The sequence below is a fragment of the Sander vitreus genome, chromosome 2, assembly GCF_031162955.1.
Source record: "Sander vitreus isolate 19-12246 chromosome 2, sanVit1, whole genome shotgun sequence".
NCBI classification, from domain to species: Eukaryota; Metazoa; Chordata; class Actinopteri; order Perciformes; family Percidae; genus Sander; species Sander vitreus.
This window is the reverse complement of record NC_135856.1, coordinates 21,112,990-21,131,103: the sequence shown is the minus strand read 5'-3', so window position 1 is coordinate 21,131,103 and position 18,114 is coordinate 21,112,990. Positions and strand designations below refer to the sequence as shown.

The following is an 18,114-nucleotide window of genomic DNA, read 5'->3' as shown; positions in this document are numbered from 1 at the left end:
TATATCAATACTGAAATGAATTACTTTGTGTGTTTTGTGGAAATATTGTGGATATATTGTGGATATTTGTTGATCTTGAGGGAGAATATGTAATATTAAACGTAATTATACTATTTCTTCTTTTTTTGTTCTTCTATATGTGGACTCATCTGATTGGTAATATACATGCAAATGGATGTCTGTTTTATGGATGTAACTAATACAAGGACACCCTTTTGTTAATTGGATGAATGTTATTGTGCAACTCTAAAATCAGAAAACTGCTTTCTCACAGCAACGTCAAAGGAGGCAGACATTATATGGCCCAATTCATAACAGTCAGTGAAAGGGGGGGGGGGGATGGGGAGAGAGGAAGAGAGAGAGAGAGACGGAGAGTGAGAGAGGAAGCGAGAGAGAGTGGAATAGGACGAGAGGAAGAGAGAGAGAGAGGGGGATAGGGCGAGATGAAGAGAGAGAGAGAGAGAGCGAGAGAGAGAGAGAGAGGGGGATAGGGCGAGAGGAAGAGAGAGAGAGAGAGAGAGAGAGAGAGAGAGAGAGAGAGAGAGAGAGAAAGAGAGAGAAGGAGAGCGAGAGAGGAAGAGAGAGAGAGCGACACAGAGAGCGAGAGAGGAAGAGAGAGAGAGAGCGAGAGAGGAAGAGAGAGAGAGCGACACAGAGAGCGAGAGAGAGAGAGAGAGAGAGAGAGAGAGAGAGAGAGAGAGAGAGAGAGAAGGGGGGCTTCATTAAAGCTCCTGGTTTAAGCCCAGCCCATTCTGAATATGTAAATGTCTCAGGCACAGAGAAAAACACAGCAAGAGAAAAGCAACGAGGGAAGAGGGGAGCGAGAAGAAGAGGAGGGGAGCAGCATAAAAAAGTGAGTGAGCGATCAAGGGAAAGAGAGGAAGAGAGTGAGGGAAAGAGAGCGAGCACTCTGAAGTGTGAGTGGCTTACGACACTCAGTGAACAGAAGGTGCTTCTGCATGCGCTGTCAGTGTACCGCTCTGCTGCAAGGGATTGCGCGCTCCTTTGCTTCCCACATTTACCGCCCCTGCCTGCCTACCAGCACCAGCCTTCAGCAGCCTCTTCCAGCTGGCTGAGAAAACACCCGGAGAGCAAGGGAGTGAAGGAAAACTGCAAGCCACGGGGGATGGAAGCGGCTTCTTAACCGAGATGAGCCACTGAGATGACAAGGAATACTGTTACACAAGACAACAGTGAACAGGGTTCACCTCTTTAATCCTGTTTATTTTTTCTGCATCCGTCACTGAAAGCATGATTACCCGCTTGAATGGATTTAAACCTTACAAGTCAGTGATTGCTTCCAGAGACGGACGATAATATGTGTTGACAGATCTGCTAAAACTTAAGAACGGGAGGAGAAAAGAGCAAGACAGATATTTAAAAAGATTTTTCCTTTTTTTTCTTTCTCTGGTTGTCTCTTCGTCCCTCTGATCATTGCAGCAGAGGACTGCGGAGGAGCAAAAGAGACAGAGCTCATGCATGCAGACAGGGGAACTTGCACTTCCTACCATCTAGCTGAAAGCTACTTGGAATCCTTCTCTTTCTGGCTCTTTCACTTGAGGAGAACTAAGACATTGTAAGCCTGCCAAGGATCTGGTGTCCACTGAAAAGAGAGAAGGGAGGGGGGGGGGGGATTTGTACCACAGTGGGGTCTTTTTTAGTTCGCACATAATTAGTGTTGGGGCACAAAGCGAGACGCTGAATGGAGATTGTCAGCTTTTGAATAGGGGTGAGTAGGAATCTTTTAAAATAAGATCAATGAGGACAATTTTATTTTTTTCTATCCCCTCTACTCTCTACCCACTGCTTGATATCTAACATAAGTAAAGAGACTTGCCCGTAATCCTTTTGCATTTCCAACCAGGATTCCCGGACAAAGTAAACAAAATATAATCACTGTCTGCAGCTCGAATACAAAAACGGAACAGAACAAATTTTTTTATTGATTAAATATGATGTGATAAATATGATGTGATAGGTGCTAAAACAATATCCAGAGTGGTTCAATGGACATTTTCTCAGAGACATCCCTGGATATTTATGCTAATGGATTTCCTTCTAATTGGACTGTACTTAAAGTGGCCACTGAAGAAGCCCCCTGGGTTGATACTGTGTTTATTGGGAATATTTCTAAGAACGGTTCCCTTGGTTGAGGGGGTTTGTCCAAGGCTGTGCCGCTGCGACAGCAAGCTGCTGTACTGCGAGGGGCTCAACCTCACAGACATTCCCCGCAATCTGAGCAGCGCTATGGGCCTGTCCATGAGAGAGAACAACTTGACCGAGCTGCGTGAAGGCCAACTGGTTGGTCTGTCACAGCTCACCTGGCTCTACCTAGATCACAACAACATTGACATTGTAGAGGAGGGTGCATTTGACAGGCTAAGACGGGTCAAGGAGTTAGACCTCAGCAGCAACCGCATTGAGAGTCTGCCAAATGGTACCTTTAGGCCCCTCCCAAACCTGCGTATCCTGGACCTCTCATACAACAGGCTGCAGGCACTGGAGCCTGACCTGTTCCACAGCCTTAGAAAGCTCACCAATTTGCATTTGCGCTACAATGCTCTCAAATTTGTGCCAGTGCGGATTTTTCAAGACTGCCGGAGCATGCAGTTTCTAGACTTGGGATACAACCAACTGCAGAGCCTGGCACGAAACTCCTTCGCTGGCCTCTTCAAGTTGACTGAGTTGCATCTTGAGCACAATGAGCTGGTTAAAGTCAACCTAGCCCACTTCCCTCGCCTCATCTCTTTACACACCCTGTACATGCACAACAATCGTGCCACTGTTGTTGTCAATACACTGGACTGGACATGGCATTTTTTAGAGAAGATTGACCTGTCAGCCAATGAAATCGAGTACATGGAGCCACATGTTTTTGAGAGCGCACCCAACCTCAAGGTGCTCATGCTAGACTCCAATCGGTTGACCTCTGTGGAACAGCGCATCCTGGATTCGTGGTCATCTTTGGACAGCATTACCCTGGCAGGGAATGACTGGGAGTGCAGTCGCAATGTGTGTGCCTTGGCCTCTTGGCTGAGTGCCTTCCAAGGCCAGCGTGATAATTCCCTGCTGTGTTCAAGCCCCGACACCGCACAGGGAGAGGATGTGTTGGATGCTGTCTATGCTTTTCACCTATGTGAGGATCCCCAAATGGAGGTAACTACAGCAGGCCTGTACGTCTCTACAAGGGATCTGGCCCAGGGTGGTTCTGTTTTCCAGGGCCCATTTACTCCTAACCCTTATGAGGGTGAGGGAAGCGAGGTGGTTACCAGTTCTTTCACTGTCACAGTGGGCCACGATGACCTGGAGAGCACCATGCAGATCCACAAGGTGGTGACTGGCACCATGGCACTCATCTTTTCCTTTCTCATCATCGTGCTCATGCTGTATGTGGCATGGAAGTGTTTTCCAGCTGGAATAAGACAACTGAGGCAGTGCTTCAGCAGTCAGCGCCGTAAACAGAAGCAAAAGCAAAGCATGCAGCAGATGGCTGCAATTTCTACACCGGAGTACTATGTTGACTATAAACCTAACCACATTGAGGGAGCTCTGGTAATCATCAATGAATATGGCTCTTGCACTTGCCAACAGCAACCTTCTCGGGAATGTGAGGTGTGACCCTGCTTTGTGAGTAAGTCTTTATCTGTGATTATCTGGATATACAGTAACATCACTTTTTTGGATACATTGGGGAGGGGAATATTGCAGGACAGAAGGAATAATGGGATCTTTTTGGACAGTTTTTACACAGCTTCTCACTGTGATGTGAAAAGAGTGTGCTTTATGCGACTATTTTGCGGTGGATTTACTGCTACTACTATCTACTGCTGATTTTAGGCCACAGGTCATAAGTGGCACCTAACTCTTGGACCTGTTGATGTTCTACAGAAACACAGAGGAATACATTGTGGGCACTGAGGCTTTTCTCTCATGGGTGGATATTTGAGCTTTAATGTGTGTTTTTACTTCAGGACATTTAATTATTGTTTGAAAATAAACTGGGGACACACAAAAGAAGAAAAAAAGAAGAAAAAAACCATTTGTATTATGGTAAACACAATATTTGACAAGCATTTAAAATATAAAAAAAAAATATGTTTAAGTTGGATTACAAATGTAAAAATAAAAGTCTGTGTAAAATATGGTAAAAGAAGAAGTGCAAGTGTGGAAAAAAAATGATACAAGATAATCTATTTCTTTTGTAAACTACAAAAAATGTTTAAATAAATGAAATGCTATTCACAGTAAATTCATTTGTACGTGAGAAGCCTGTCAGAAAGGATGGATGACAATAGACGCAGTCTTTGCGCCTGTAGACTGGATAGCCATGTCTTTGCAGTGTGTCGAACCAAAAAAATGAAATACGAAAAAAAAGGGCCAAAGGGATACAGTAGATGCATCTCATCTCCAATGTAAAATCCATGGTCTGAATTTTAGATCTCTTCTCTGTTTTAACTCATATTTGTTGTTTTAGCATTCACTGTGTTGGCTCACTATCAGTGTAGTTTCCCCCCTGTCCATTGCCTATCTGAGAATAGATTCAAATGATCCATCACATTCAATCGGATAGCATAATTCCATAATATTACATCACTATTTGTGCACCATCCAAGTAAAGAAAGCAGAGTGTCAAAGATCTAAAGCTATGCCTGTCATTGCCTCTCACTCTTTGGCTCGATGCCTCCTTTCACTGAATCAAGCACACTAAAGGCAACAATCATCAAAATCATGCATACTTAAATCAAAATACAATTCCAAATTGTATCAGAATTATTGAAGAAATTATTCAGCAGCTTAAATGAAGATTTGCACATACAATATTCTTCACTGTGTTTCCATGTGATGTAAAATGTTTGTTGAATACAAGGCCATTTTGAGGTGTATATATATCCTTCTTCCTCTGGTGTTCATTGTGTAAATTAGTGCACTGACAGATGTTGTGTTTCCTGGGTCCTTTGACATGAACATTATGTTATGTGAGAAGGGGGGAAGTGAGAGTGAGATGGAGGATCACAACGACTGCAGAAAGAGGGAACAGACTGCTCTCTAGTGTGCATATTCTCATACTGTGGCTGCATTTTACCTATTGTGCACCATACACTGCAAACCTCCACAGCGGGGGCAACATCAATACTGAATTTGCAGCAGCTTTTCTGAAAAAAAATCTATTTGCCTCGTTTTTGTGTTATTTTGCGATAAATTAAGATAATGTTTACAACTTGTAAGTCAGCAGGAATAAAAATGTTTTAAGAACTCACTGACAATCATTACATAACTAGTTCCAATAAGAGTAAAAAGTTATCTTCAAACTTATCAACAACATTGTAAGTGCAGTTGGTGTCCTGGTGTTCTTTGAACAATATGCAACAAGAGGTCAGAAACACAGGTAAGAATTGGTTCGTATAGGATTAGAGATGGTTTGGTGAGGTTTAAATTGGTGGAAAGCCTGGGAGTATGTCCTGCCTGAGAAAAAGTGCATATGTCCCTCAGGCAACAGTGTGTCTGATTTTTTTCCCCATTTATTTTATTTGACCAAGATTCATAATAAGTGGTTCTGAAATTAAATATTTTCGGCTGAAAATTGCAGTGAGTGTCAAAATGGGCAATTTGGGTGAAATATTGCCGGGATTGGATAAAATTGCAAGCTCTCAAAAAATAATTTATTATATTTGCATTAATTCCTGTAATCACAAGATTGAGGAGGATCCTGAAGGGATTGACAAAGTGAGCCATGGGATATACATATCAAATTACCTTCTTTTCCTCCAACAGCTCATAAGATTTTTCTCAGGTAAAATCCCACTACATCCAAATCATGATCATGAAGATATGCTGGGATTTCAGTGTGTTGCACTTGAGTCAACGCATTCTCATGAACGGTAAACATGCATTTTACGTTATATAATATAAATACATGGGGTAACTCCAATTTCAAACAATAAGTTAAAAAGGTTCCTTCAAAATGTTATCAAAAACTTCCTGGAATTCCTCAATCAGTTTTTAAAACTGTTACGTGTCTGTATAATAGCATATTAGTTTCTTCTCACAACTGTTTTCAAGGCGTTTGTCTTCACACACAGCCATGCCAAATGCCGTTGAATGATGAGTTTTAATCTGAAACTGAACTCAGCTATCTGTGACAGTAAAGCGACCCTGTATCAGTAAGCAATGTCTCAGGAATTTGCCCATATAGGATGAAAAATAAAGGTGCAGTGTGAGTAATATACACATTTATTTTGGCTATTAACAGGTTGATTATCCCTGGGGAACATCTGAATTAATAGTCTGCATGTAGTGCCAAGTAACAAAAGCACTAAACTTTGTGGTTCATTTTAGGGAAGACATTTTGGGGGGTGATAATGGCTTAAAGTTGACATGTGGGATTTATCCATTTCTTATTCATGGTACCAAGGGCGTCCCACTTTAAGACTGAACATAGCTGTTAATCATAACGTGCCATATCGTGTGAATGCACGCATGACGGCAGTATGTACGGCAGGACATAATGATGAAGACAGATTTATTTCATTCTCTCATCTTCACACCCTGTCTAAAATCTTCACCCCTTTTGAGTCCTTTACAGCCCCTTAAACAACTGCTGGATAAATTTGAGGTTGTGAAGCTTCATTTGTATAAATATTGGATGATGCCTGGCATAGAGGCCAGCACTGGCACCGCTATTGATTTCATTTCACTCCTTTCTTGAATAAGCAACCAGGGCAAAAGGTGATGGAGAATTGCTCTGAATATTTTAAAGGCTTTCAGTCTTGTGGGGTGACGTTAAATTACTTTAGAGTTATCTCTATCCCTATTCACCTTTACCTTCTTTCTTTCTTTCTCCCTCTCTCTCTCTTCGTGTGCCCATAAAACACAGTAAATGTAGGGAAAAACATCAATTCATCTAACTGACAACAGATCAAATCTCTGCTTGACCTAAGCCTGGGGTGATAATTCCCTGAGTGGAGATATGTGCTCTCAGACAGCATTCATTATAAGTGCCTTGATTTATGATACTCAGTAAATCAATACAGATGAGTGGTAACCAAAATGATCATAGTAACAACAAATGTATTCATCTCTCCCTCACATTTTCAACCATACACTGATGAATGAGTATGATATGTTTTATTTATATGTAAATCAAGAATTGATTCAGAAGATGATAAGAAAAGGCTGTCGTTTATATATATATATATATATATATATATATATATATATATATATATATATATATATATATGTATATATATATATATATATATATATGTATATATATCACCGGGACCGAAACGATATTTGAGTCGGGTATGGCTGCAGTCTGGAGACCTCCCGTCTCATGCCTTCCCGGCTTGGTGCAGTCCGCAAGCTTTGACTTTTCAAAATAAAAGCTTGCGTCTGGTCTGTTATGTTTTCGTACGGTGTTTTGGATGTTTTTGAACTAAACAGTTCGGCAATCATGCTAATGAATAAACATTTTTTTTCGTCAGATGTCTTACTTACAACACGATGGAGCTAGCAAAGCAGTTTTGCGTGTATATGTGCGAGCGGGATTTATTCAGTTTGGGAAATCCCACGGTCTCTAAAGCTACAGTTCAAATTGTCTGGCTGACTAAATAGGGAGGGACCCATCTGCTAGCGATAGGGGCCAAGACTGAGAGAGCTACATGGAGCTACATGGATAAATATGCACCAAACAAGCCACTTTGAAATGTTGCTGTTCTCACGAATACAAAAGTTGGGTGACCCTCCCCCCTAGACTAAACTAAATTGGATGACCCTCCCCTCAACAAAGAATAAAAAGACATGACCTATTTTCCTCCGGTGGTCCATTCCATAAATACCGAATGGTCTTTAATAGGTCTGAAGCTATTGGATTGTAGCTTATGAGTGCAAAATTGAGCATGTGGCGTATCTGTGCACATGCAGTTACATGTGTGCATGTGGGGTTGTAAATAAGCCCAACAAACCTGCATCATATGATCTCTAGGACTATATCGTCATGAGTGCAATGCTGAGATGAAAAGTCACAAAAGGAAGATGGATGTAAAGGTAAAGTTACTGACACAAAGAGTAAAGGTCACTACAGTGAAATGAGAAAATACAGAGAGAGTGTGCAAAAAGTGGGGCATTCCGTACATGAGGCTTGGGTCAGATCTAACGGTCAAACACTAACAATGAAGGGACACTGCAGACTCAAACCGTACAGGTAGTTGCTACTGTAGCTGAGATCCCAATAAACACAATTTAGCCTCATTATCACTCAGCACGTCCTCACAAATATAGTGTGTATATATAGTGTATATAGAGTGTTAAGCCTTGTTCAAACAGCAAATTGATTAAGAAAACAGCATAATTGGTTTTAACATATAAAAAACAACAATCGTAGAATACAGTAAACCAAAACGGTGTATGCATGTTAGTGTGCCTGCATGTACAGTGCCTTCGCCTGTGCAGTGGTGTATGTGTGCATCAGTGACAAAACATCACTCTGCAGATTTCTGGGAAATAGCTTACATCACAACCTGCAGCGAGGGGGGCCCTTAGAGACGCAAACAAATCCTTAAAAAATAAATTAACCTGGCTTCCTGTGAGGGGTATCGATCGAGCAACATTCTACCATCTCATTGGGACTTGGACTGTGCTGCATAATAAACGCTTAACACCCCCTCATAACTGGATGAAGAGCTAAATCATGGGTGGCAGCATGTACTGCAGTAGGCTGTAAGGAGCTGCTGATGACTAAGGACAATGAGTGGGTGGCTTTCCAGTACTTCTTTTATAACAGGTAGGTTATTAGGAAAAATATTCAAATCATCATCAACATTATTTTTGAATCCAAAACCTGTGACAGACTACTGTATCTCTTGTTTTACGTTAGCTTCTCTTCCTCCTTCCAAATACTGCTGCTGTCGTTGATATAAATGTGATATTATACAACAAGTAGATCCGACCAGGCAATCTGATTGGTCAACTAGATTAGAATGTGATCTAGAATGTGCTCTAATCAGCATGACAGCACACCCAGAGCCATTTAAGCACACCTGGTGCATCACTATAAATATTACTCCTCTATTTCCATGTCAACATTACAGAGTTGAATCAAAAACTGTTTTTTTATTAATGAAAATAAATGTAGGAACACACTAAAACTCTCCTACATATTTATATAAAGGGATTTATCAGAATAAACTACTTATTTTTTACTCTCTCTCTTGAGTTGACTGTTACTGGAAATGTTTGGATAACATCAGCTGTGCCGGTGGCATGGCGCTTTGTTAAAAATAGCCTGCTACATGAACAAGATTGAGCTAGCAAAGGAGTTCTGTGTTTATATGTGCAGTATTTATGCAGTTTGGGAAATCCCACAATCTCTACAAAGATAACATTAACTTAAACTGACTAAAAATTGTCTATGTTACTTTTAAAATTTTGAGAGTGAATTGCCTCACAATATGAATTCAGATTAATTATATATTTTATTTTGTTGGTAACCGACTTCGGCCAAGCAGCATCACAGTCATTAATGACATTAAATCACACCCTCTTGTGTAATATTGCTTAATTATTGCACTTAATTCAACAATAGCCATACAATCCTGGTGTTTGCATAACCTACATAATCTGGAAAATAATTGAAAGCAAATGGGAATTTAACTCACACATTATACAGTATACTGTAGACAGAGCTCCTTCTGAATAATACATTTTGATGTTTAACTAAGGAAAGCTAATAATTTAATTGCAAACCCTCCCCTAAATAACTTTACTAAAACAGAAACAGGTACAACAGGCAACCTGTAGTTCTCTACACCTCCACTGCTTCATTTACATGTAACACTGAATTAATAATAATCACTGAGGAATCATTATTCTTACCTACATATTGTACTGTAGGTAGAGCCACAGTGGCTGCTAAGGAAGGTGAAACTGGTTAGAGAATGGGGGCAAGGTTAGTTAGCAGCTGAATATTCATTACAGTAAGTCAGAGAGGGAGAGAGTAACAAAAGACTGGTGGCCATTAGTATTATCATTAGAGTGTATTTTGTAGTTAACTTTCTTGCTATTACTCGGTTGGATTAGCCTGTGATGGTGTTTTGTCTTGCATTTAACATTAAACATCAGGGTCAGTCAGTGGGATAATACATGGCAACAGCTGGGCCTGCATCTGGGGCTCCATGTAACCCTAATAAGAGAAGATGTGGGTCAGCGCCTGCTATTCAGATTATTATGGTGGCTGAACTACAAAGCTTTATCCAGGACTGGAGTCAGGATTTTTTGTTATTCATACCTCTACAGATAGACCCTGGTGCAATTTATGCAATATAAAATGTATCCAAGATGATATAGGCTAAAATGTTTGCACAATTTTTTTTTTACCCCTCACACCTTGTAGGTCCTGCATGTTTTGATATATTTTTCAATCCACTTTATTCCTCATGTGTCAATAGCCATACAAATTAGATGTCTAAAGACCTGTGTTACTGTACTCCAGCATCCACACAAGGAAAAGAAGATCAATAAAATACATATCTATGCAACTGAATGAGTACTGTACTTTTATAGGAGACTGTTCTGTGCAAAAATAATGAATAATTAAAATATGTGTTGCAGCACTGACCACGACTTAAATAGGATAATGGGAATGGAAAATTATGGTAAAAGCATCAGCAAGAAACTGTGTAAATTAGTGTGTCCAGATAGATCAAACTACATCCATCAAGATGTTAAATATATGTGTGCCTTTGAATATACAAAGCTTGTCAATGAAATTATAATGTTAAAGGAAAGGTATTTAATTAGATTCAAGGCATATTTTGCTGTCGTTCTAATCTAGGTCAATATTCTGTGTATCTGTTTTTTGTATAGATCAAAATTCATATAAATAAGACATTGACTAATCTAATTATTTCCCAGGTGGCTGTAAAAAGTAATATTATGAAGTCTACAAATAACAAAAACAAATACAACATATTTTTATGAATTACCTTATGGAGCCTCACAGAAATATCAGCCGCATTGCCATTCGGTGGACATCATGACCTTTTCAACAACTATAAGGTAAGCAGCCCTGAATGGACATTTAGATTCACTGTGCTAGATGTGGGCACAAGCAGCTTTTGAAAGAACTCAAACAAACAAACAAAAAATAAATTGAATAAAAAATGCAGACTGGGAACAAAGCCTTTTTGACGTCTTGGTTGATGACTGTGTACGCCTTTACCCAGTAGACAAACATCAAGTCAACTTATTCACAATGTATGCTAAATGAGTCATCAGGACAACTGAATGATGTTTCATTATTCATAGTCAGATCACCTCAAATAAAAGTGAATCCAAAACAACACTTTGATTAAGCGTTTCAAACGTATGGCATGGCAAGACTGCTGGAGCTTCTTTTTGAATAAAATGCTAACACAGGTTAAGTGAAGTAAAAATAGACAGCATTTATCATTTCCCATTTATCTGATCAGTGTCAGGATGAATAAATGCTATTCTACTTGGTCTCCTTACTCCCTCTTTCTTCCCTATCCAATGAGATTGGCTGCATGAATGGAATTACCCCATTCTCCAAGTGTCATCTGTGCAAAGACAATGTATTCACTGTTTACAAAACCATTGTGCTAAAATGCATCCCTGGTGCAGCAAGTTCTTAAGATGCAATTTTGGTAAACATTCACATTGTGGCAGTGCATAGAAGTTAATCCAGCTCAGAGGCTTCACAACAAACAAAAGTTGGACTTACCTGTCATACAGGGCAGAAGACCAATGGATCCACAAAGAATGCCAAAAGAGAGATAGAAAGAAAAGAAAAAGCTTGTTAAAATATATCATTTTTGTTACTTTCTGACATAAGAACAGGTCTATTTAAATATACTTCTGTTTAACTGTGAATAATTTTCACTCAATTAGAGACCACAGATATTTTTCAGACAATTTAAGAGTGCAACAGATTGCTGTGAGATTAGATGTGCTATGGCAGAGTGCAATGGTTTGTTTGCATTGCATGGACCAGAGAGCCTGCAGAACCACAGTTAAAGGTCATTTAAAGTCTAACTTGTGACAGCAATCAAAGTCAACAGCGAAAAGAGGAAGAGCAGAAAGATGAGTTTTTATTGGGAGACTGTGCTGACAAAGAGCTGACGGTGACACTGGCATCCCACTCTGCCAACCATGCAGCACAGCACAACAAGGCTATACAAGTTTACAGTATAACACCTTCCCGGTTCTGTGCAATCAAACAGTTGTATGGGTATTAGGGCTTGATCACATCATTGCTGTTGCTTCCTTCACACAAACTGTAACAGTGCCTGCCACTGGATACATGTGTGATTGTTGAGTTGTTGTTTTTTTTCTGAAGTCTGAAATAGGCTGGATACAGGTATGAATTTGAGGTATCTGTGTAAACCTTGTTGGGCACTGATGACCTCTCCCAGGTGCCTCAATGTGTTCACATGTACAACCGAATATATATATATACTGAGACAGTGGTCGAAATTACCTAAATACATTTACTTAAAGCTATAGTGCATAGTTTCTGTTGCCCCCATGAGGAATTCTAAGTAATGACCTCCACATGATACAAGCCTTACGTGCCCACAAGCCAATTATCTTCACTCGAGTTTCTGTGCGGGAAAGTCACCGGACAACACAATCTTCTGAACATAGCCACATTGAGAAATACAGAGAGAGTTGTGTGGAACTGATAGTCTTAATTAGCTTTGTAGCAACTCATTTGGCAATGGCTTGAATGTAACAGATGTTTATTAATATCAAAAAGTTACGCACTAAAGCTTAAAGTAAAATAGTTGAGTACAATTTTGAGGTACTTCTACTTTACTTGATAACAACCATCTTGAGTAACTTTATGCTTTTACTCCTTTTTATTGTAGGTGAATAAAACAAATCTGAGAGGTAACCATCCACAGTGAAAAAAGAGAAATGTATAGTTCTTTGTTCCATTTTTCTACTTTCTCACATGATTAGATGTGATGTGATTTACCTTCAGGGATTCATACTGCCATCAGAAAATATCGACAATTCCAATCACAGTGACTTTAAATAAAATGTGACATTGAAAACAGCTCCTGAATTACTAGCCATGGGATATTCTAGGAATCTGCCCACGTCAATCTGTGAATGTGTAAACTGCTCTGATATAGAGATTGAACCTGTTTCCAGGAATGTGCAATTTCAATAAAACTAGATCCTCCAGAGTTGATCACTTGTTAAATGTTTGACAGTACATTCATTTAACACACTATAAATATGCTGTGAGCCATGCTTTCCTAAGCCTTTTTATTCACACGTATTATTTAAATGTTATCACTATGATATAGGCTTATAAAAAACAAAAAGAGCTTCTTTTCTCTTCTTGCTGGTAAAAATGCATACAGAATCAATCACTGTTAAAAACCAAGTTTTGGCATTGTCGCCACTCAGTGGATGGTAGCATAAGACTAAATTATGTGGAATATACAGTCAATTTATAGTGAATGTCAGCCTTGCCAGTCAAAATGCTGTTATGTTTCCTCTTGGCTGCTTTAGGAGAGTCTGCCATGCACAACCATGCTCTCCTGATTATTTTTGGAAAATTAACCCAATAACTTTGAAAATGAACCCAATAACTTTGAAAATCAACCTAATACCTTTTTGAACAACATACATTTACAATCAGATCACTGAAGCTAATGTTTTGTGACAGCGGTATTGCTTTTAGTTAATGGGTTACAAATTTCAAATGGCTCCAGTTTCTCAGCAAGTATATTAATGACAAATGAGAATTCACATTGTATCATTAAAGAGGAAAATATGTGTAATTCAAAAAGAAATGAGCCTTCTTTGTTTTTCCTCACTTTTGTTCATTTACTGTGCAAACTGTAAGGTTGCCCAAATGGCTAGCTGAACCATGGGAATGCAAAGAAAGGGATTACATTTATAGTTTTAAAAATGCATACAAACACATGCAGTACATGTACAGCATATCGACAAAAGAAACCCCCTGTGACAGTGTTCAATCACATTTGAAGAGATGAATACAAAGGCAAGGGACAAACCCAAATTTAAGGGAAAGAAAAGAGATTAAAATCAATTATAATGCAGCTTTGAGCATTACTGTATGTGAAAACAATAACTACACGCATGCAGGTCTTTAGTTATTCTGCAGTAAAGGTTCTGAAACTTGGAAAGGTATTGGTCATAAAAATACTGTAAAAACAAAAGAGCACAAATTTACACAACAATTCTTGCTTACTGTATACATTCCTGTAAAGGAAAATGAATTGGAAGAAAAAGCAATTCCAGTCACTGTGGGTAATGAATTTCCTTATAATGAACAGACATAGTGCTTACATGCAAAAGAATTAATTAAAAGATGACGGTAGAAAATGTATATTTAAATAATATTTAGCTACAATAAACTGTTATATCACTTCCTAACTCAAGAAAACCACAATGATTTCATATTGACAGCTTTGCTACAGCATTGTGCCATTGACAGTTTAGAATCAATCCAGAGAAGGCACTCTTTTTACTTCCAGTACCTTATGCTTGGACTAATTCTTGTTGTCTGTATGTGTTAGACCTTATTTTGAATAGGTTTGGCTTTGCACGAGATAAGCAAGGTTAGACTTTAAAACCTATTCCCTGGGAGAATGACAAATTAAGGGGTTCAGGATTTTCAGGTTCAGGTTTTTACACAGATCTGCCTCATGTGTTTTAATAATTCTGACCACCATAATCCATTAAGTGTCAACTTTAGCAGCATTAATTCAATCATTCTAATAATCAAAATGGTGGCTCTGAGCCCCTGCTGCGGGGCTTAGTGATAGTGTACGGAGAATGAAAAGGCACATTAAAATGGGCTGGAGCATGCAATCCCCCAAAAAGGCATTTGCTGCGCTCTGCATGCACCAAGGACATGCAACAGTAAGGTCAGGATCAAACATCGGCAGAATACTGAATAAGTCAGCCTCCTGGGCTGGGATTCCTGGATCCAGCTCATCCTCCCTTGTCCAATGGTAAAATGTCTGATCGCTCTAGATACGTTGTCCCTGAAGGCTTGCTGAACACTTACAACATGCAGCACAAAGTCTGAAGTATAATCAGATACAGTTTACGCTCATACAAAAATAAATGTGTGTATTAAAGAATTCTCAACATATTGTAACACAACATTAGTTTGGTGAATTTCCCCACTCTACACCCTTACTTTATCCCTTTTTAAAAAGGTCCTCTCTGGCCAACATTTGGTCACAAAAAAATAACCAGAAACCAACCATTGAGGCTTACATATACAGTATACTGTCAGTATAAAACACTAAATAACTCTGGATGTGATTTACAGGTAAAACATTAAGTGCTCTGCCTTTACTTTGAGAAACCTGCACAGGCAGGGGCCCTGGAAGTGTCATTATACTGTTGCTAGGTAACCACAGAGTCAGCTGCTGTCCACTACATTGCTATTATGTCAGTTAATGTAAGACTAATTGCAGGAGGAAAAAAAACATACATGTAGCATTGCAGTCACGACGATGCAAATCTGACGCCAATTATTTTGATTTTCCTTTATGCTGAAACAGTGGGCTGAAACGACCAATAACATATTTATGTCACGCTCCCTCTTTACAACAATAGCTCTGATGTGGAAGAAAAAGCAGAAGAAAGCCTCACCTCTGTTGTAATTTGATAAAACGGCAGAGAAAAAGCTGTGGTGACGTAGGCTATTTTTTCTGCACATAGTTGAACACTTTTTAACTTGGGGTGCTCAGGGCATTTCTAAAAAACATGCAAGGTGTGCTGGGTGGATAAAAGTGAGGTGCTCTGGGTGCATAAGCAGCATACAAAACCCCTCAGATCCGGTGAAAACAACTACAAAAGGCAGCTCACTGCCATAAAGGTGTCCGGTGCGATCACCTGCTTTGCCTGCTTGCTGCAGCAACCAAAGTCTTTAATTTCAGTCAGTCCCTAAATGTTGAACATAAAATGAATGGGTTGGGATCTTAAATTGGTGTGTATTGCAAATCTCTAATCCTACCTGTGATAAGCACACATGTAACCATACAACTAGTCGATGTAACTATTTGTTAGAATAGCAAAAGAGGTAAATTAACATGAGAGTTGATGATGTTACACTGTGTTTCTCCTGAGCCAGTCAAATGAGAGCAGAGAATATACTGTTTCTTTTTAGAATTTCATATGCACGTACCCTTCAGGCAAGTCTTGTTTCTTCCTCCATTGAAAGCATTTGGGACTAGAGTGTGGGAGTGGGAATGAGAGTTGTTGTTTTAAAGCTGGCACTAATGAAACCCATGGGTCTGCAATGACAATGGGAGGATGTTTGATGAGAAAGTATGTGGTCCAATCTGTGCTTTGTGTTTGGCCTTGCATGTGTGTCCACGTGTGAGCAATTGTATGGTAAAAAAAAAAGCAAATAGATCAATACCATTGGTTTTGTGACATTTCAACAACTTTTGAAAGCTGCCATATGTTCCTCTTTAATCTTTTGATGTTTTGGGGTAAATGATGGTAGGGTAACTGACAACACCTCATGTGAATTTTCATGTTCAAACTGAACTTGAAAAAGCACAACCAAAACATAAAATGATTAAAAGTCACTTTGCTGCCTTTTTCATTTCCTTTAATTTTGGATCATTTTACTGAGAAATTTACAAGCATAATTCTTTCTTGGCCCTGTGCATTTTAATAAGCTAATATTAATAAATAGTGAAACTGTTATTGTAACCTTGACATGAGATGGAAGGAACAATAGAGATTGAAAGTGAGTTAATGGTTTGGAGGACAGAGAGTGAATGATGCCAAAATCCAATACAACCAGATGGTCCCCGGAACAAGCATCGCCTAGAGCAAGCTACCCCCCCTCACAATTTACTGTACATTCAAGCATGGACCCACACCAAACGTCCCCCTGCTCCATTCTGAAATGTATCTAAGAATGGAACAAAAGACATCCACAGTGCACTTTGTACAACTGTATCTATGCTGTTAAAGTGATTGAGTTGCAAATACTGTAGGTGATTATGAGATAATCAGTTTTTTAGAGCAAGAGATGTTGTGGCATTCATACGGTTTTGGTAAAAATACACATTGAGTTGCTCTCTCTCCTATTGTTTTTATTGTGTTTTAATAGGCATTTATGTATTCACTCTGCTTTGATCCTATTAAAAAAAATAAGCATCTTTCTGGCAACTTTTCAGTAAAAGGTGAGGGCACTGAGGATAGCAAAAACATATCTAAATGTCCTGAACAAATGGTTTTATTTCCTTGGATGAAGCCAAGCACAAAGTAATCAGTGAGCAACCTCTCTTGCCCCTCTTTCACAAGCCCACGCACCAACACATCCCACTCTCGCAGATATACTGAGAGAAGACGGGCTTGTTATTGGCCACAGTGTAGGAGACTCATCGATCAATCATGAATTAATGGTTAGGCCATCTCATTGAAACACATGCACCCCTGCAGTCACAAAACCACACGCATACAGACTCTTGATCTTGTGGACACACATGACTCAAAATCAAATCACAAAAAGCCATTTCATTAAACTGAGCTGTGATTCAATAGCTGTGATCATTAAATGTTATTTGAAAAAAACTCTTTCTTTCAGACCCTGTTGCTATGCCACAAATCCTATAATTCTACAGTGGACACATAAGTACAGTATCTGGACATAAAAAAACAACAACAAAATCGTCACAAAATGAGCTTACAGTGTTTTGTCTCTTAAAGGGGTGATAGAATGATTATATAGGGTATTTCACACTGTTCCTTAAGGTCTCCTAATAGGGTATGTAACATTAGTTGGGCTGAAAATTGCCCGAGTGCTTTTTAACGTGAACATGTGCCAGCCCAGGTCAGACATAGACACAGACAGTAACTTCATTATTTTGATTGTAGGCTCCTTATCTAATAATAACAGTGTTTCTTTCCTGTAAAATTAACAAAATTGCAGCAACAGCCTTTTTCAGTTTAGTGTGAGATTTATGTTCAAAAAAAGATTTTTTGAAGTGTTATTTATTCCAATAACACCAAAAGAATTAAAATGATTTATTGAAAGTTTTGAGCATTAAACACTTTATGTAAAGCATTCAGGTGAAT

General features: G+C 39.1%; 2 protein-coding genes across 5 annotated transcripts in view; one reads left to right on the top strand and one right to left on the bottom strand.

Annotated features, from left to right (window-relative positions):
- The window catches only part of ctnna2 (catenin (cadherin-associated protein), alpha 2), a 306,540-nt gene that overhangs the window by 119,994 nt on the left and 168,432 nt on the right, over positions 1–18,114 (bottom strand). The window lies entirely within an intron of this gene.
- On the top strand, positions 1,672–5,224 carry lrrtm1 (leucine rich repeat transmembrane neuronal 1). The gene has a single exon (XM_078269365.1). It carries the CDS (start codon positions 2,041–2,043, stop codon positions 3,616–3,618), a length of 1,578 nt encoding a protein of 525 aa, XP_078125491.1. The 5' UTR covers positions 1,672–2,040; the 3' UTR covers positions 3,619–5,224.